Source organism: Phascolarctos cinereus, unplaced genomic scaffold (genome assembly GCF_003287225.1).
Source record: "Phascolarctos cinereus isolate Bilbo 61053 unplaced genomic scaffold, phaCin_HiC Scaffold_2;HRSCAF=192, whole genome shotgun sequence".
Lineage (NCBI taxonomy): Eukaryota > Metazoa > Chordata > Mammalia > Diprotodontia > Phascolarctidae > Phascolarctos > Phascolarctos cinereus.
This window is the reverse complement of record NW_027555625.1, coordinates 361,819,559-361,840,278: the sequence shown is the minus strand read 5'-3', so window position 1 is coordinate 361,840,278 and position 20,720 is coordinate 361,819,559. Positions and strand designations below refer to the sequence as shown.

The window sequence follows — 20,720 nt, the reverse complement described above, 5'->3', positions numbered from 1 at the left end:
AGGAGAAACTTCTTAACGATTAGAAATATCCAAAAATGAAATGGGTTGCCTTGCAAGGTAGTGAGTTTTCCTTCACCAGAGCTCTTCAAGCAGAGTCAGCATGACTATTTGTCAGGTATATTACAATGAGGATTCCAATTCAGATATGATCTAGATTAGATGACCATCAAGGTTCCTTCCAACCCAAAAAGTCTATAAGGTCACAGAGTTGGAAAGTACTAAGGTTAGAATTTGAGCTTGTGTCCCTTGACTCCAAGTCAGGTCACTTTCCTCCAAATCACCTCTGTAACCCACTTTGTCTCAAAAAATATGATCGCGGACTTTCTGCTTCCAGGAGCGAAGATGACAGAGTAAGAGGTGAGTCTCTCTTACCTTCTCCTCTTAACCCCTGAAAGCCCAGAAAATATCATCTCAGGAAAAACTCTGGAACAGCTGAACCGGAAGAAAGATGGGGTGCAGCAGTCCAGTAGCCCAGGTAGCTTAAAGAATTAACTGGAAAGGCCCCTATTACCTTGGGGGAAGGGGAGTAGTACAGAATGGGAGGCATCCCAGCAAGCTGGTGGAAAGCCCCACCTCAGCAAACACCAACACCTGGACCCTGAGTGCCTCATTGAGAGTGGGAGAGCTGGTGGAAATCAGTTCAGAAAACCACCAGGTGCCTCCACATTCTACAGTAACTGGCTCTATTGCGCTCCAAAGGGCCGCAGGCAAACACCCTACAACATTCATCTGAAAGGAGCTGAGGAAAGCAAAAGGAAGGAAAGGCCTGGGTGAGCAGGAAATCTCCAGGAGCTACACTACCCAATGCTACCCCTAAAGTTCCAGTATTGCTGATTCCAGCCCAACACCAGTTAAGCTGCCAGAATCCTACAGCCTCCAACTGTCATCATTAGAGGTCCCAGCACACAAAGCCATCAACCAGGCCCTAGGCTTCCAACACAAGAAGCTTGGGTCAGTGATCTCTGCTCCACAGCAGGAGAGCCCAATCTTTTTAAAGGCCAGGAAATAAGCAAACACCATGAGCAAAAAAAAAAAAAGTACAATAGATTCTTATTATGGGAAGAGTGAAGATCAAGGCAGAAATTCTGAAGAGGACAACATTGTCAACAAACCCACATCTGGCACCTCAAAAGGGAATATCAACCATTCTGAAGCCCAAAAAGCCTTCTTAGGAGAGCTCAAGAAGGATTTTAAAAGTCAAATGAGAGAGGTAGAAGAAAAAGTGGGAAAAGAAATGAGAGGTATGCAAAAGACAGTCAATAGCTTGGAAAAGGAAGGACAAAAATTAACTGTAGAAAACAAGTCCTTAAAAAAATACAATTGGCGGGGCAGCTAGGTGGTGCAGTGGATAGAGCACCGGCCCTGGATTCAGGAGGACCTGAGTTCAAATCCGGCCCCAGACACATAACACTTACTAGCTGTGTGACCCTGGGCAAGTCACTTAACCCCATTACCTAGCCCCCCAAAAAAATACAATTGGCCAACTGGAAAAAAAGTACACTGAAGAAAACAAGTCCCTAAAAAATGAAATTGGCCAACTGGAAAAAAAGTACACTAAAGAAAACAAGTCCCTAAAAAAATACAATTGGCCAAATGGGGAAGGAGGTACAAAATCTAATAGAAGAAAAAATGTGTTAAAATTTAGAATTGAGCAAATGGAAGCTAATGACTCTATAAGAGAGCAAGAATCAGTCAAACAAAAACAAAAGAATGAAAAAATAGATGAAAATGTAAAATACCTCATTGGTAAAACAACTGACCTGGAAAAAGATCCAGGAGAAACAATTTAGATAGATAGAGGGCACAGGGCAAGTTGATGATGAAGGGGGGATATCTGGAAAATAAAATTAAGGGGTGAGGGAGGATTATACTGGTGGAAGGAGAAAGGGAGAAGTAGAATGGGGTAAATTATCTCACATGAAATAGACAAAAAAAGGCTTTTACAGTGGAGGGGAAGAGGGGGAAGGTGAGGGGGAATGAGTGAATCTTATTCTCATAGGATTTAGCTTAAGAAGGGAATAACATACACAATAGGGTATGGAAATCTATCTTACCCTACAGGAAAATAAGGGGGGAAGGGGACAAGGTAGCAGGGGGTTGATAGAGAGGAGGGAAGATTGAGAGAGGGGATAATCGGAAGCAAACACTTCTGAGGAGTGACAGAGTCAAAAGAGAGAATAGAATAAATGGGGGGGTAAGATAGGATGAAGGGGAATATACTTCGTTTTTCACAACATGACTACTGTGGAAATGTTTTGCATGACTACACATCTATAACCTGTATCTCGATGCTCACCTTTTCAATGACAGTGGGTGGGGAGGGAGGAAGGGAGAAAATTTGTAACCCAAAGTTTTAAAAAAAATTTTAAAAAGAGAATATAACTAGTAAAAAAAAAATTTATGGGAGAGCTCCGAGATCCAAAGTTGGCTGTCCTACTACATGCTATCATGGCAGGATAAGAGGAAGTGGATTATATGACAGAGTCCATGTAAGAGAATCCAGATGAACTGGGGTTTAAATACCAACTTTGATGCTTTCTAGTTGTGCAGTGTAGGGCCAGTCACTTCTCCTCAACTATAAAATGAGGATGTCAGATTAGGACTTTTACTGACAGTTTTTTGTAGCAAGGTGAGGGTGATTTTATTGATTAGACCAGGTGCTGATTCTTACTTGCCTCAGATTTTCCACAGAGCATTGGACATCTCACAATTTTACCATCCTGACAATTTCCACATACAAAATGGGGATAATCCTGTCTTCCTCCTCCTACCTTATAGACTATTGTAAGGATCAAGATGAAATGACAGAGGAGAAATGCTCTATAACCTCTGTCACTATTAAAGTAAGGGATTGCTTTTTATGATTAGTTGCCTATGGCTTTTCCACATGTGACTCCTGGGCTCCATGTGGAGAATACATTTTGCCCCAGCCTTGGAGGCTCTGACAGGATCCTGGCCTCCTTTGGACTTATGACCCCCAAAACTCTCCTCCCCTCATCCCGTGCCCTGGATGTTTGATGATTTTTCATGCTTCAGCAGCCTGGTGCTCCCAGCCGATCACAATGGTGGGCAAGGATTTCAAGGCATGATTGTTCTCATTCTCCATGGTAAGATGTTTCAGGCTCTAGTTTCTCCTGTCACCCTGATGAGGAGCTGCCTGAAGAGAAATGCATTAGTTCTTCAGAGCATCCTTGGAAAAGCTTTTTTCTTTTGTATGAAGTGGATTTTGACCCTTTTCTGGGGTATGTGTGTATGTGTGTGTGTGTGTGTGTGTGTGTGTGTGTGTGTGTGTGTGTGTGTATGAATGCCCCTGCTTATAAGTATTAAGGAATCAGAGAATCATAGAACCTTAAGTTGGCAGGGACTTTTAGAGTCTCTCTTATCCAACTAGTATTTGAACAGGAATCCTCTCTGCACCTCTCCTTACATGTGGTCATTCATTCTACACTTGAGATAGATCTTAACCACCTCCCGTGTTGGGAAGCTCACAAGGGAACCCATTCTGTTTTGGGCTGGCTCTGAACTTTGTGAGCTATGCTACACAATTTATCACTTGGGTCACTTTATTACATTGTCTTATGTTGTTTGCTGTTACTTTGTGTATGTTAATCTTGTTTCCCTTGAGTTTCTTGAATATCTTCACCCCTTCACTCTTCATTGAAGTTCAGCTTAGCACCACAGAATATCAGGGCTGTAAGGGAACTTAGGATCCTAACACATAGATTCTTTTTTTTTTAATAGTATTTTATTTTTCCAATTACATGTAAAGACAATTTTTCCCAACATTTTAAAAACATTTTTATTTAAAGTTTTGAGTTCCAAATTCTATCCCTTTCTCCTTCCATCCACTCCTCCCTCCCTGAGATGGTAAGAAATAGATTATACATGTGAAATTATGTAAAACATTTCCATATTAGTCATTTTGTACAAGAAGACTTGAATAAAAGAAAGAAAATGAAAGAAAATGAAAAATAGCATGCTTCAGTCTCTATTCAATCAGTATCAGTTCTTTGTCTGGAGGTAGACAGTATGCTTCATCATTAGTTCTTTGGGCTTGTCTTGAATCATTGTATTGCTGAGAATAGCCAAGTCATTCACAGCTCTTCACTGAACAATATTGCTGTTACTGTGCATAACATTCTCCTGGTTCTGTTCACTTCAGCGTGCATCAGTCCATGTAAGCATTTCCAGGTTTTTCTGAAATCATCCTGTTTGACATTTCTTACAGCACAATAATATTCCATTACAATCATACACCATAGCTTGTTTAGCCATCCCCCAATAGATGGGCATCTTAAAGACAATTTTTAATGTTCATTTAAAAAAATTTTTGAGTTCCAATTTTTCTCCCTCCCTCCCTTCCCACTTCCTAAAATAGTAAGCAATTTGATATAGGTTATATATAACACAGATTATTAGAGCTAGAAATGCCTTAGAGATCCTCTGGTCCCACTCTCCTTCTGACTTTCCTACCAGTTCTTTTTGATTCCATGTCCAGACTCCCATCCTATGTACCGTGCCACTTCTCAACTACAACTTCAGACATGTAGGGTAGACGTAGGGATGAACTTACTGAAGTGGGGCTAGATACTGAAATGGTGACTGAGGGTAGCCTTGGAATCTGTTTCAGACAAATAGAATTGATTTTCCTCCAATTGAGATGCCCTTGGTGAGGTCCTCTTGACAGGCTGGGGGATGGAGATCTTCAGCTGTAGGAGATCTTCTTTGACTTCAAGCCTTGGTGCTGCTGCACTGGGGAAGTCTTCTCATTGCCCCTTTTATGTATTGGCAGGAGAGCTCCTCCAGGAAAGTGTCGGATCAAGGCAGCCCCCGTGAAAGTGAAGAGCCGAATCATCAGCTTTGAACCTAAGGAGAGTAAGTCTTGCTGCTTCTTTGATGTTTGGCATGCAGACCCCAGAGTCTTGGGAATCCAAGCTGGGAGGGATGATCTACACTGAGCTCCTCGTCTTCCAGGAGAGGGAACTGAGGATGACTTGCTCAAGATCATAAATACCAGAGCCTGGATTCAAATCCCAATACTCTGGGTCTGAAGCTATTGCTCTCTTATTATAACATGCTATTCCTTGGAAATGGGCGCTTCTCAGCCTCTGAGATGGATGTGGGAGGCTTCTGGGGTTGGTTTCAACATCATAGGACCCCATAAGGCATAGCAACTATGGCACTATGACTGATATGGGTAGCATAAAAAACATGGGGCAGCTTTTTATTTCCCAGACTGATCTTGGCTTTCCTAGCCAGTTCTGGGCTTTCTGCTTCCAACCAACCTGGCAATCCAAGAAGATAAATGAGAGGGAAGCAGCTGAGTTGCTCAGTCACTAAGTATTTCTTGACCAGTTGCCATGGGCAAAGCATGGTGGGAAAGCTAAAGAAGAGGGAAAATGTTTTATTTTTATAAGACTTTAATGTTTACATGGGACAGCTAGGTGGTACAATGGTTAGAGCGTGAGGTCTGAAGTCAGGAAGACTCCTCTTCCTGAGTTCAAATCTGGTCTCAGACACTTACTAGCTGGGTGACCCTGGACAAGTCACTTAACCCTGTTTGCCTCAGTTTCCTCATCTGCAAAATGATCTGGGGAAGGAAATAGCAAACCACTCTAGTATCTTTGCCAAGAAAACCTCAAAGAGAGTCACAAAGAGTAGGACATGACTAAAACAACTGAACAACAACCAAATGTTTACAAAGCTCTTTCCTTATAACCACTTTGTGAGCTAGATAATACAAAGATTATTCCATTTTATAGATGAGAAAACTGAAGTTTAAACTGGCAAAGTGACCTGCCACAAAGACAACAGCGAGACAGTCCCTAACTTCAAGGAGCTCACTTCTTACAGGAGGTTGGTAGGATAAAATGGGCGGATGGTGGGATGCGACATGTTCACAGAAAATACACCGACAAAATAAACAGGGCCACTACGTTTGGGGCAGTTAGGAAAGGCCTCTTGAGAGAGGGAGCCCAGGTGGAGAAGGGTCCTAAGAGGGTACATTGAGCTGGCTATAGGATCATAGATTTAGAGCTAGAAGAGATGTCAGAGCCCAATGAATGCCAACACCCTGCTCTCCCTCATTTACAGATGAGGAAACTGAGGGACAGAAAGGTTTAGTGACTTGAGCAGGGTCACACAGCTGGTAAGTGTCTGAAGCAGGAACTGAAGTCAAGTCTTCCTCCAAGTCCAGTGCTCTATGAACCACACCAACTATCAGTCCTTGAACCTTTTGGTCTCAGGACCCCTTTACGTGCTTTAAAAACGAGAACTCCCCCTAAGAGCTTTTGTTTCTGTGGGTTATATCGATCAGTAGTTACTGTATTAGAAACAGAAATGTCTTCATTTCACTATGAAAATAGTTTTAACCTTGAAGAACTCCAGACCCCATTTTGAGAACCATGCTGCCTCTCTGGTGGGTGGAGAAAAATGAGTAAATTCTCTTCCTTTTAGTCTTTAAACATATCATATGGTCCCTTTATCCATCCTAAGGACTCCCTTTCTCTTACCCTCTATTTTGGAAGCACCTGTGTTGTAGATAAAAGAGTCCTGTAAAAATGGGGCTCATTCCACCTAGCTATTCTACCTGCTCCCTGTGGTTGCCAGGAGGAAAGTGATTTTAAACTTTACAGCACTGTAGGAAGGTGAGTTATTATTATAGTCCCAGTCATTTCTTAACTATCTGGGTAACCTTGGACAAGTGTGTTCCCTTGTCTAGATCTGTTTCTTCATGTCTAAAAGCAGGAGGGAGTTTTGTTAAATGCTCCCTAGAGTCTTTTCCACTTTTAAACGCTAAGGTCTTGACTTCGCTGGGGCTATGAGCTAGTTGATGACATGTCCAGGACTAAGAAACGTGACCTCCTGACTCTTTGACTGGAGCTGTTTTCCTCCACACCAGGCTGAGCCCAGAGCCATGAAGGGGTGTCAGAAATCAAAATTTTTGCTGTCCTATGAAATTTCAAAGCTGTCTGGGGCAGGGGCAGTTGAGGGCGGGGAAGGCACGGAAAGAAAGTCCTCTGTGTTGACTGGGTTGTCCTGGCAACCTGAGCTTCTCTCACACATTCCAGTGAAGGGGAAGGCCATGAGGAGAGATGCGTTTGGGGTGCTTTTGAGTCTAGTGCCTGGGAATAGGGAAATCAGGGAAAAGGAGGGGCTGTTCAGTTAGCAGAAGAGAGAAGATTAAAAAGTAATAGCATGGTCAGTATAGCTGAAGTGAAGGTGGAGGGCAGGGCGGGAGAGGGAGAGTCAGATGCATTTCTTGTTGGCTGGCAGCGACCCTTGTCCTTCAGCGTGACTTCCTTTCCAGACTTCCCCTATCCCAACATACGGAAAGAAGCAGGGAAAATAGGAGCAAAGTCTGCTGTCTCTCAGTTCCCCCTTGCTTGGCCTCAGGGAGGCCCTGTTTTCCCTTTCTCTTGGGCCGGTCCTGCCAGTGGATTTCTGAGGCTGTGGAGAAATGCCTTGAGATTTCCTGGATATGGGCTAGCACACTATTTTTTATTCATCCTTCAGCTCAGACCCTTCCTCTTCAGTGAGGTTGCCACTGATACCCCCAACTAGAACGGGTCCCTTCTAGCCCTGACCCCTGTATTCTTTTCAAACAATGTATTGATATCTTTTATTTTTTACATCAGGACATTTTCCTGATGCAGCTAGGTGGCTCAGTGGATAGAGTGCTGGGCCTAAAGTCGGGAATACTCATCTTCATGAATTCAAATCTGGCCTCAGATACTTACTAGCCTTGTGACCCAGGACAAGTCAATTAACCCTGTTTGCCTCAGTTTCCTCATCTGCAAAATGAGCTAAAGAAGGAAATGGCAAATCCCTGGTATCTTTTTCAAAAACAAACAAACACAACCAAATGCGGTCAGGAGAACTGAGACACAACTGAATAACAAATTTTCCCTTTGCCTTTTCCATTTTCCCCGGTACCCCAAGGTCACTGACAGAGGCTCCTCAATCCCATCTGCTAAGTCTTTCAGTACCCTAGGGTTTCATTCATCCAAATTTGTTAATCTGGAATAACTGAGGGCAGCTCAGTGCTGTGTTACTGCCTTAGTTTTCTACTCCCTGCTAGTCACTGTCTTGCTCATGCTCCAGCCAGCATAGTAGCTCCGCAGTTACAGTATGATAGGTTAGCACACACACCTGTCCGGAGCTGCGGATTCTCACTAGATTTATCTACTGCTTGCAGGAGACTTGGAGGAAGAAAGGCTAATCTCCTTCTAAGGGCAATTGGCTACTTCCTTTAGCTCCCCAGATCAAATGCCCTGCCTGTCTGAGCCAAGTGATACTGGTATCCTTGAGTCCGTCTTTCCCTTTCCTCGTCTTCCCCCAATATGTACTCTCTGCCTTGATTCTCTATCTAAAGCTGCCCTTGAGTTTTGGTCTAGGGCGGTGGTGCCCAAAGTGTGGTCCAGGGGCACCTGGGAGTCCCTGAGAGCCTTTCAGGGCATCCATGAGCTTAAAACAATTTTCATGGGCAGCTAGGAGGCACAGTGGATAGAGCACCAGCCCTGGAGTCAGGAGGACCTGAGTTCAAATCCGGCCTCAGACTAAACACTTGATACTTACTGGCTGTGTGACTCTGGGCAAGTCACTTAACCCCAACTGCCTAAAAAAAAAAACAATTTTCACAAAAAAAGAGTGGCAGGAGGCTGGGGGAACAGCTAGGTGGCACAGTGGATAAAGAACCAGTCCTGGAATCAGAAGGACCCGAGTTCAAATCCAGCCTCAGATACTTACTAGCTATGTGACCCTGGGCAAGTCACTTAACCCCAATTGCCTCCCACTCCCAAAAAAAAAAAAAGAGCATACAGAGGTCCCTAGACCAAAAAGTTTGAGAATTGCTGGTTTAGAGTATTGATCACTATTGTGGCCATCATGTTTTAGGAGGAACATTAAGAAGTTGGAAGGTGGCCAGAGGCAGGTGGCAAGGATGCTAAGGATGCTCATGATTTTGAGGAATTGGCATTTTTAGCTCAGGGAAGAGAAGTCTCAGGAGAGACGGAGTTGCCATCTTCAATTATCCTATGGGCTGTCATATGGAAAAGAGACTAGACATTTTCTGAGCAGTTCCCAGGAAGCAAAACTAGAACCACTGGATTGAAATTATAAGGAAGAGACAGAGAGGTACAGACTGGATTGAAATTATAAGGAAGAGACAGAGAGGTGACATTCCTTGGGTCATGCACTTAGATTAAAAAAATTAGACTTAAAAATACGGTTTTGGGGAGACATGGGTAGATAACAGTCCCTATGAAAAATATCCGAGATTTTTAATAGTCTGGGAGCTAAAAATGTCAGCCATAATATGAATCAACAGAGTGCTACTACAGCCTAAAAAGTCTAATATTATACTAGGTGGCATTTAGAGAGTCATAGTGTCCTAAATCTGGGAGGGAATGGCACTGTTATGCTCTGCCCTCCAAGGATCCCATCTGGGAGGGTTGCGTTCAGTTCTGTCCAGGACCTAGAGAAACTGGAGTGGGCCCATAATAGGGTGACCGGGGTGAACGTCGTGGAAAGACTGGTTGAATGAACTGTACGTAATCCGGCACCTAGAGAAGAGAAGACTTAGTGAGGGAAATAAAGGCCTCAAGTAGTTAATAATAATGATAATAATGATCATGGTGATGATGATGACATTTTTATTAGTGCTTATTATGTGCCAGGCACTGTGCTAAATGCTTTATAATTGTTATCTTATTTAATCTTCACAACAACTCTGAGAGGTAGGTACTATTATTATTCCTGTTTTACGGATGAGAAAGCAGAGGTTAAGTAATTTGCTTAGGATCATACAGCTAGTGAGTGCTGGAGGCTGGTTGGAACTCAGGTCTTTTTGACTCCTGGTCTGGCCTGAGGGCAGAATTAATAGCAAAAGATGAAGAGTTTAAGAAAGGTAGCTTTAGTTTTGATATAATGAAAAGAAAAAAAAAGAAAAAGAGAAAAAGGGCAGCTAGGTGGTACAGTAGATAGAGCACCAGCCCTAGAGTCAGGTGGATCTGAATTCAAATCTGGCTTCAGAGACAGCTGTGTGACCCTGGGCAAGTCACTTAACCCTGATTGCCTCCAAAGGGGGGAAAAAAGATATAATGAAAGACTTACAGTTTAGAGTGGTATCAAATTGGAATGGGCACCCTGGAGGTCTCCAGGTGGAGAGTGCAGCACCACTTGTTGGAGATGTTTTAGAGAAAGGATTCCTGCTTCTAGTATGGGTTGAACTGGATGGCCTCTAAAATCCCTTCCAAATATGACATTTTGTGATTATTGGAGAAGCAGGTATTATCTTATGGTGGAGGAGCAGTATAAATCTAGGGAGTCTAGTTTTCTGTATAAGTTTCTATGTTTGTGTTAACACTCTGAATTTTGTGTACCCCTGGGAAGAGTCTCATGTATTGGTCTGTGCTATGAGCCACTTCAGATCTTAGATATGGAATACCCCAAAGGGCTGGGCAGTGAAGATGCTGTTTCCAAGGCCAGCAACAGCTGAATTGATGAAATCTGCTGAGTCCTTCCATGCTTATTGTCTCAGAAAGGTCTGTGTCGTGGGGCAGCTAGGTGGTACAGTGGATAGAGCACCAACCCTGGATTCAGGAGGACCTGAGTTCAAATCCGGCCTGAGACACATAACACTTACTAGCTGTGTGACCCTGGGCAAGTCACTTAACCCCATTGCCTAGCAAAAATTAAAAAAAGAAAGGTCTGTGTCAGAGGTTCTAGTACCCTGCCACCAAAGGCCAAAATTAGAGAGAAAGTTGCTTCTCACTATTCTCTTTCTTTTACACAGAGTTCTTCTCCCAAACCGTGACTGCAAGGCCTAAACCACGAACCACCCCTAAGGCCCCACGACAGAGCACGTCCACCGCAAGGCCCACACCTTCTACCCCAGACTGGGCTGAGCAGATTTTGCAACTCCTCCGAAGCCGTTCAGTGACCCCCACAGCAACTGTTTTGAGGCCAACTCGGAGGCCCTCGAGACGGAGAGGTGGGAGGAGGAAAGGAAGGCCAACTACAGCCCCCCCACCTCCCCGGAATGGCACTGTCCGATTGCTCAACCACCAATCCCCAGGTCGGGACCGGGGCCGCGTGGAGATCTACGTGGGCAGACGGTGGGGCACTGTCTGTGACGATGTTTGGGACTCCAAGGCTGCAGCTGTAGTCTGCCGCCAGCTGGGCTTCCCCTATGCGGTCAAGGCAGCCAAGAGGGCGGAATTTGGTGAGGGACACTCCCTGCCCATCCTTCTAGATGATGTTCGCTGCACCGGGCAGGAGAGCAACCTTCTGGAGTGTTCACATGCTGGGGTTGGCAAACACAACTGTGACCACAAGGAGGATGCAGGAGTGATATGCAGCCATCAAGACCCTGACCTATAGATGCATATGGGTGGCTCTGGAGCATGATGCTAAGGGCATGATGGGGGCAAGAAGGGAAGGGTTCTAGGGAGCCCATCTCTCTTCCCCTCCAAGCGGCTTTGTGGGCTCCATTTTGCACTGTGCATGTGTATAATGTATATGTGTGCACACTTGGGCACATGTGTGTATTTGATATCTTCCTTCCCTTCTTCCTCCCTCCCCCTTTCTTTCTTTCTCTTCCTTCCTTTCTTTTCTTTCTTTCTCTTCCTTTCCTTCCTTCCTTTCTTCCTTTCTCTTCTTTCCTTTCCTTTCTTCTTTTCTTTTTTTATCTTTCCTTTTTCCTTCCTTTCTTCCTTTCCTTTTCTTTCTTTTCTTGCTCTTCCTTTCTTCCTTTGTTTCTTTTTCATCTTTCTTTTTCTTTCTTTCTTTCTCTTCCAAATACTCAGAGGAATGGCAAGGCAAAATTTGGAGAGTTAGTGCTCATTGCTCAGGTTTGTGCAGGTACAGAGTTGGAGTGACTTGTTTTCTTTGGCTACATGATTAAAGGCTAGTGTTTGGAGTGACAGCAATAGGGATCCTGATGTCTTCTGCCCTGTTTGTGCCATATCTGGGATATTGTGCTCAGTTCCATCCATTTCAGGAAGGATAGATCTAGTCTATCAAACTAGAGTGAAGAAAAAGTTGACAAGAATGGGGACTGGAGGCCAGGCCAAATGAGGAACAGTTGAAATAACCGTAGGGGTTAGTGTGGAGAAGAAAAGACATGGGAAGGCAGGATTGCTTTCTTCAAATATTTAAGGATCTGTTATAAGAAAGAGGAAGAAGACAAGTTCTTTGTGACTCCAGAGCTTAGCGCAGTGCCTGGAACACAGGCTTGCTGATTGTCAGAGTGTTGACAGACTCCAGAAAACAGAACTAAAAGTAATGGGTGAAAGTACAGAAATGGTAATTATGGTTCACTATCAAGATCATTTGGTTCAATATTAAGATAAACCCTGATAATTGAAGCCATCAGCAATGGAATGGGGCAACTTCTGAGATAGTAAACTCCCCATCACTGGAGATGATTCGAACAGAGACTAGATGGTCATCAGTTAGAGATGCTACAGAGGACCTTCGGTTCAATTAGAGAAATCATTTGTCAAATGCCTGCTCTGCAGGGCACTGGGCTAAACATTGGAAATGTGAGGACAAAAATGAATAATCCCTGCTCTTAACATTCTGTTGGAGTTCTCATATTGGGTAGGAATCCCTGTTAGTCCTACAGTTCTTTGAACATGATTCCCACATTCAAAAAGCTCTGATCAAGTATATGGAGCCAGAAGTTACTGGAAACAAACTGGGTTCCTCTCTGTGTGACCTTAGGTAAGTCACAACCTCTCTGTGCCTCTATTTCCTCATCTGTAAAATGAGTGGATTGGTGCATAAGGTCCCTTCCAGATCTAAATCCTACAACCCTATAAATCAAGTAGCTCCAGGCCCTACCCATGAGCACTGCCCAGCTGAAGCAGTCATAACTTCATAGCTTAGAAGGTAAACTCATTTCGAGTAGGGATTGTTTCATAGGCACGTAATAAAATCCTTGCTCATTGGTGATTGGTGGTTCTATGAGCTTCTTCTGTCCTGTGAGTGAAAGTTACACATATGAGGTGGACCATGCTTGGCAAAGAGGCAAGGGGGATGGTTTCTGTCTCCCCTAATGCAGGCAAATGAGAAGCCCTTACCACACGAGCCATCCTTTTTTTTTTCTTTACCATTCCTGAAGTCTTAGATCCAGCTTCAGGAACTATCGGGTGGGACAAGCACTCCGGGTAGTCTGGAGTTTTGCTTTGTGATCTTGAATACTTATTCAAGTATTAATCACTTAACCACTTCTCTAAACTCCGTTTTCTCATCTTTCAAGTGAAAGAATTGGACTAAATGTACAACTCTAGCAGTCTATGGCTCTATGATTCTGAGGTTGCAACCCACTCTGATGGTCTGTTTTATGATTCCAAGGCCCGCCTCTGACTTTGACATTCTGAAGTCCTATGGAGTATGAGAAAGGAGAGGGATTATTGGGTGAAGTGTTCCTACCTTAAAAGCTGTATGAATAAGGGTCTATGGGAGCTACTATGCTTGCACTCACAGATGAGCCAGCACCTCTCAGAGTCCAGTTAATCCATCAACATATTAAGTACCTACTATGTGACAAGTGCTAGAGATAGAAATACAATAAATGAAACAATCCCTACTTGGAAGGAGATGAAATTCTAGTTGAGGAGATCTACTTACTCCAGGGAAAGGAGGAGAATAATCAGATTAACTTGAGAACCTGGCTTTTTGATGACAACTCTCAGGTGTGCATCATATAGGCTTCCTGAAATCTGCCATAGAACCATTGACTATTACTGATGAACAACATAACAAAATTTAATAAGCACTTATTGTATACAAAATACTTTACAAGGTGATGGAGAGATACAAAGTTTAGATAAAACTTGGCCCATAGCTACAAGGAACTAACTTATGTCTAGTGAGGGGATGAGAAGCATATCGATAGTTAGCACCTTCAGCTTTAAGGATCTGTAATTTGGGGGGGGGGTGTTATATTCCCTCTACCACTGTGGATCTCATTCATAGATGATTTTCATGAGTTGCCAATGCTAAAAATGCATTATTCTGTGATGAGCCTAGTGCTATACCTCTCTGAAAATATATCATTACATGAAAATATATGCATTATATGCATCACAAACCACAGTACTGTGTGAAATCCACATGGAAAAGGTAGTCTCTGCCTGGGGAATCAGGGAAGGCCTGAGAGAGAAGATAACATTTGAGTTGGGCTTTAAAGGATGGGTAGGAATTTAACAGGCAAAGATAGAGAAGCCATTCTATGCATGGGAAATTGCATGAAGACATGGAGGTGTGAGGAATTTATCTATGAATGGGTCTAGAGACTTGTCTCATTCTGCTAGAGCATGAGCCTACCTTGGATATCATTTAGCCAGCTGTCTACCATTACAAAAGAGGAAATTCAGCCCCAGAGAAGGGCAGTGGTTTGCTCAAAGTTACACAGCAGATTCTAGCACCCAGGATTCCTGACTTTCACATTGCCCTCCTCCCCCATAATATCCAGTCTAAGAAGACCCTGTCCAAATTAGTTTTACATCATATTTTGGCATCTTCTTATGAAGGGAAACTGAGATGGGTCAATGAATTTCCCAGGCTCTGTCATGGCAGTCTGTCTGTGAGATTGTATAATTGGGCTGTGACCCAACCAAATGTTTCCCCTTGTCTGAGGACCCTGCCAACATTTGAGCTGCAGAGAACAGAATGTATTGGGGGCTGGAAAGGGATGTCATCTTTGCTGCTATATTGCAACATGCCCCTAATAAATGCTGAATGCTTGAATTTCTTTGTCTCTTATAGCTTCATTGGGTGCCCTGGTCCTTCTTTGAAAGTATTATAAATGGGATTAGTAGGTGGCCATTCCATTCTCCATCTCAGAATCAGCTGCATGGATTGATGGACAGGACGTTTTGGAGGCGTAACACAAAACTGACAAAACTGTAAAAATATAAGCTCATTATACTCTTAGAGTCCTTTATAGTGTGATTCTCAGACCATCCCTGTGTGGTAGGTAATACAGATATTCGTATCCCCATTTTACAGATGAGGAAAATTTGGCTTGGAAAGGGAAAGTGACTATATTCACACTGCTAGTAAAGGGTGGAGTCTAGACTCAAACCCACAATTCTTTGACTCCAAAACCAGCATTCTTAGTACGATACCATTACTATACATTACAAATGGTAATGTATCATAGGTAAAACATCTTTTCACCTCCCTTAGTAATGAATAGCTTCCATTTCCACAGTCCTTTCCTGTTAACAAAGCATCCTCCTACATAATAATCCTACAATGTAGGCAGGGCGGGAGGGCGGGGGGGGTTATTATAGTTTATAAACTATAATATAGTATATGAACTTCATCTATAGATGAAGAAAGTGAGGCTTGGAGAGAGAAAATGCCTTGCCCAAGGTCACCCAGAGCTGAGATTCAAAACCCAGGGCTTCTGACTTTTTCTAGTGTTCTTTCCACTGTATTATAGGTATCCTTATTTTTATTCTTCCTTATCCTGTTATAATTCCCCATCCTCACCTCCAGTAACTAATGCCCTATTTGTCACCCCCTGGGTTGTACAGAAACCCTTCCAATGGTATACCCATCCTCTGCTTTCTGTCCCCAGGTAGTCCATGCTACTGACCTAATACCACCCAGATTCTCTGTCTTCCCATCCAATAGTCTTTCCACTCCTCTCTCCTGGATTTGTAATCAAAGCAGCTAAATTCAAATTAACTGCTGGTGTGCCCTTGGGCAAGTCACTGTGGCTCAGTGGAAAGCACTGGATCTGAAGTCAGATTCAAATTTACCTTTGCCCTTCACTTGCAGTGAAAATTTGCTAATGAGGTATTAAATGAAGCATAACGACATAAAAGATTCTAGGTGGTGTTGAGTTGTTTCTGTTGTGTCCAACTCTTTTGTGACCTCATCTGGTGTTTTCTTGGCAAGGATAATGGAGTAGTTTGCCATTTCCTTCTCCACTAAGCGTGACTAGTTTTAAATAACTTTGCAGATACGTTATTGAGCTTGTCATGACTAAGTTTGAAGTGGGAAGCACTGTTACATTTTCAGTTTCAAAATTCCTATTTGGTCCTATATCTGACACACCCTTAATCAGTTTCACATTCATTTCCCAATTCTTATCATGCTTTTTAAGCCTTTCAGATATTTATTTTTACTGTTGTAAAGTGATGTCACTTGAAATTTTGTTACTGAAATAAACACCTAATTTTATTTGATTATAAGAGCTAAGTGTGACCTTTGGCAAGTCATTTAACCTTTCTCAGTGGGCCTCATATGTTAAAATCTAAGGATGGTGGACTAGTTGACCTGTCATATTCCTTCCAGTTCAAGATTTGTGATCTTGAGTGCTGGCCTGGGGGACTAAATATTTCAATTCGTGATAAAGTATTTCTCAGTACAGTTATCACTTCCACATCATGGGAGTTAGGACTGTGGCATCCTCCCACAAACTGGAAAATTCACATAAAAATTTTTGGACCTCCCTTTGTACCAGAGAAGAAGTCTGAATTATTATGGCATTAAAAGATAAAATATGGTGATATTATACATTAATATATATATATATATGTATATGTATATAAAATATGCATTTGGAGTTTCTAAACCTTTTTTGTAATCTGTTGGCCTTTCCGTGTTGTCTGCAACTTCCATAAAACTTCCCAAAAATTCACATATAATTTCTTGTGCTGACGCATGATATATTGAAAACGACAATGGGGAAAGTCACAATGTGAAAGAGGTAACTGTAGTTCTAAACAAATTCATAGATGTCCTTTGGAAGATAAAGCTTTGATCCAGAATTAAGATGCTTGTTCACAGCAAGGGGGGAGGGTCACACTTACAGAGGTTTAGGATGGGTGACCCAAGGTTGGTTTGGAACAGTGTTCCCAAAAAACTAGTGTCTTGTGAAAGGATTTCAAGCAATGTATGTGGGATGGTAGTGCTTAGGTCTTAGAGCTCTAGCAAAGAGGACAATTCAAGACTGTGAGATGGTGTGGAAAAAATATCCAAGGAAAGAGTGAGAGTCTGAGAGGGAAAAGAGTAGAGAAGATATGCTTAATTACAGGGAGAGCTTGGAACAAAGAGTAGATGTGTTCAAAGACATGATACAACCAGGTATCCTCTGAAGAAGAAATTGCTTTTGGTTCAGTCATTTTCCGGTCACGTCCAATTCTTTGTTATCCCATTTGGGGTTTTCTTGGCAAAGATATTGGACTGCTTTGCCATTTCCTTCTTTAATGAACTTCACAGATGAGGAAACTGAGGCAAACAGGGTTAAGTGACTTGCCCAGGGTTGCACAGCCAGTCCATGTCTGAGGCCAGAGTTGAAAGATGAGTCTTCCTGATTCCAGGCCAGCACTCTGTGCACTATGGCGCCACCTAGCCGCCCCCAAATTGCTAGGTATGACTTTAACTTTGACTCAGGTGATGGGGAGGCAGGTTCAGTTCAATAGAGAGAAGAATTTCCAAGCAGCACTGACCTTCAATGCCTCAGGAAGAGCAGGGAGAAGAGTGTTTGTTCAAGCAGCTTTTGAATAGTGACTTGTTAAGGATGCAGCTCAGATTCCTACATCAGCAGGAGGTTAGACAGGATGACCTCTAAGGACATTTCCAACTCTAATGTTTTATGATTCTATAAGTCCCCTGGATAGTAATAAATAAAAAAATTTAAAAAAAAATTCTGATAGGACTGAATTCGAGCCATTGCCTCAGTTTCTTAATCTTTAAAATTACAATGGATGATACCTGCTTTCTCAGGCTCACAAGATCATTAAGATTGAAGGAGATCATGAATATGAAAATGATTTGTGAAATGGAAAGCATTGCATAAAATTTGCTTCAAATTAGGGGGCTGCATGGCATAGTCCATCCAAGGAGTGCAGGGTTTGGAGTCAGAGGGCCTGGGTTTGAATTCAAGCTCTGCAGCTTCCTCGTTATATTACCTTGGGAAAGTCACAGTCTCCATGGACCCTGTGCTGCCTCTGGAAAATGAGAACTTTTACTACAGCACAAGTTCTTAGCCTTTTCCTGAGTCACAAATCCCTTTGGAAGTCTGGTAAGGCCTGTGGACAGACCTTTTCTCAAATAATGTTTTTAAATGCATAAAATGAAATGCACAGGATTACAAAGAAAACCAATTATGTTGGAACAAAGTTGTCAAAATATTTTTAAAAAACAAGTTCGCAGACTCCAGGTTAAGCACCGTTACATTAGACAATAATAATAACTAGCATTTTTATAATACTTCAGGATTTGCAAAGTATTTTACAAATATCTCATTTTACTGCCACAGCAATCCTGTGAGGTAGGAAATGGAATAATATTTCTGTAGCACTTACTATATACCAGCCATTGTACTAAGTGCTTTACAACTTTATTTTAGATGATCCTCGCAACAACCATGTTATTGTGGTGCTGTTATCATTCCCATTTTATAGTTAAGGAAACCGAGAGAGAGAGAGGTTTAGTGACTTTCCTACTATCACACAGCTAGTGAGTGTCTGAAGACTCAGGTCTTCCAGACTCTGGGTCTAGGGCTCTATCCACTGTACCACTTAAATGGCTTTCCTTTTTTTTTTTGCAAGGCAATTAGGGTTAAGTGACTTGCCCAGGGTCTCACAGCTAGTAAGTGTCAAGTGTCTAGTCTGAGACCAGATTTGAACTCAGGTCCTTCTGACTCCAAAGTCAGTGCACCTAGCTGCCCCACTTAGATGGCTTTTGAAGTCCCTTATAATTAAGGAACTATGATCCTAAAAGAGCTGTAATTTTGTAGGTGTTGGCCCCTTCTTCTGCTGACAGAGATTGTAGCCCCTCCATGCCTTAATGTATGGTTCAATGAATTGCTACAGGGGGAGAATGCAGCCCTTGGTGGCCAAACCTCCAGAGATGAATCTCTGCCTTTGGCTTGATTTCTCTTCCCATCACACAGCAAATCTTTGCCAAGCCCGTCATCAAGCTTGTGTTCCCCGATCACAGCCCAGGCTCGCCTTGAGTCCATAACAAGATATCAGAGGAAGACTTCAGGGGAGGATAAAAAATAGATAATTTGTTTTGTAATGGTAAATATGTAAATAGAAGAAAATCATTTAGAATAAGCTTTTGATTTATCTTGTACATTCCAAAAATTCTGTCTGCTTTGACTGTGTGATAATTCATTATTATGAATTAATAATTGACATTTATATGTTGCTTAAAGGTTTGCAAAGTGCTTTCCCCACAACAACCCTGCCAGTCTTCTGTCACTGGGCTCTGTGACAATTTAGGCAGGCTAGTCTGAAATGCATCTTTGTACTATCTGCCAAGAAAGGATTTGCTGAGCAAATTAGTAACAAACCCAACTGGGAGGATGTTTAAACTACTTTAAAGAACCCATTGTATTAAGATACACTGGATTTGATAAATAAAATTTTATAAAATTGACTTGCTAAATGCAAATCATTATTTGTTTATTAACATAGACCTTAGCTTAGGATTATACTTAGTATTTTAGAATAGCAATGAACCTTCACGATTGTAGCCCTGGATTCATATTATTGTGTATGCTTTTAAAGTAATTTATGCACTTATTTCTTTTAACATATTCTCTAATAGGGCAAATCACTTAACCCTGATTGTCTCCAAAAAAAAGAAAAAAGAAAAAAAATTCTATAATCCAGGATTCTTCCTTATTAAAATTGATCCTTCTCCCAAAGTAGGACTGTCAAAATCTTAGTGATAAAAAGAGTGTTTGATATCATGTAGTAAAATTCCTTCATATAGATGAAGAAACTTAAGACTGACATAGCACCTTAAACCAGAATCCATTTTCACGTTCAAGAGCTCTGAAATTCCTTGGCAGCAAAGTGGTGGTGCCACCAGTGACACTTATTAGCTGTGTGACCCTGGGCAAGTCAGCTAGCCTCTGACTGCCTCAGTTTGTTCAACTTTATTTTTTATTTATTTGTTTTTAGGCAATTGGGGTTAAGTGACTTGCTAGCTAATAAGTGTCTGAGGACAGATTTGAACTCAGGTCTTTCTGACTCTAGGGCTGGTGCTCTACCCACTGAGCCACCTAGCTGCCCCTATTCAACTTTAAAATGGGGATAATAATATCACCTACTTCACAGGGTTGTTATGAATGATATATCATTTGTAAAATACTCAGTACAGTGCCTGGCACAGAGTAGATACTTAAGAAATGCTTGTTTCCTTCTCTTTCCACCTCTGACTTATAATCTTCTACTATTCCATTTCTCTTTATACCTTATTACTCTCAAACCTATTCATCATGATCACTCTGCCCTTGAATATCTCCTCCTTCAGTATTTTCCTAGGCCATCATCTCTGCAGTGGCTACACTCTCCTCCCTTCTCAATCTTGACCCCCTCAGTGAACCAGTTCATCTCTATACTGCTCTATTCTTGCAACCTTGTCTTATCACCACTTACCCTTGCTGAACCCTCACCCTGGATTACTCCTATCATCCACACCCTTCCTTCCAATAATCTAATCCAATAAACATTTATTTTAAAGCATTTATTTATTTATTTTGGGGTTAAGTGACTTGCCCAGAGTCACACAGATAGTGTTTGAAGTCAGATTTGAATTCAGGTCTTCCTGACTCCAGGGCTGGTTCTCTGTGCCATAGGTGGCTGCCCCTCAATAAACATCTATTTAGTGCCTATGTGTGCCAGGCACTATAGTAAGCATTGCGTCTACAATAATAAAAAGAAAGTAGGGAAAGTAGG

At 42.2% G+C, this 20,720-nt stretch overlaps 1 protein-coding gene across 2 annotated transcripts in view; it reads left to right on the top strand.

The window, feature by feature from the left end:
* HHIPL1 (HHIP like 1) overlaps positions 1 to 14,757 on the top strand; it is a 99,414-nt gene extending 84,657 nt beyond the window's left edge. Inside the window, exons 8-10 of one of the 2 annotated variants that reach the window (XR_013484852.1) lie at positions 4,793 to 4,875; positions 5,763 to 5,856; positions 10,796 to 10,883. Coding sequence is in view for 1 of the 2 variants with exons in the window: in XM_021007356.2 (XP_020863015.1) it covers positions 4,793 to 4,875; positions 10,796 to 11,382 (670 nt within the window). In the remaining variant the exon portion in view is untranslated. Of the gene's footprint in view, positions 1 to 4,792; positions 4,876 to 5,762; positions 5,857 to 10,795 lie in introns of both variants that reach the window. The other variant, XM_021007356.2, reaches the window with a different exon arrangement.
* The last annotated feature ends 5,963 nt before the right edge of the window (positions 14,758 to 20,720 follow it).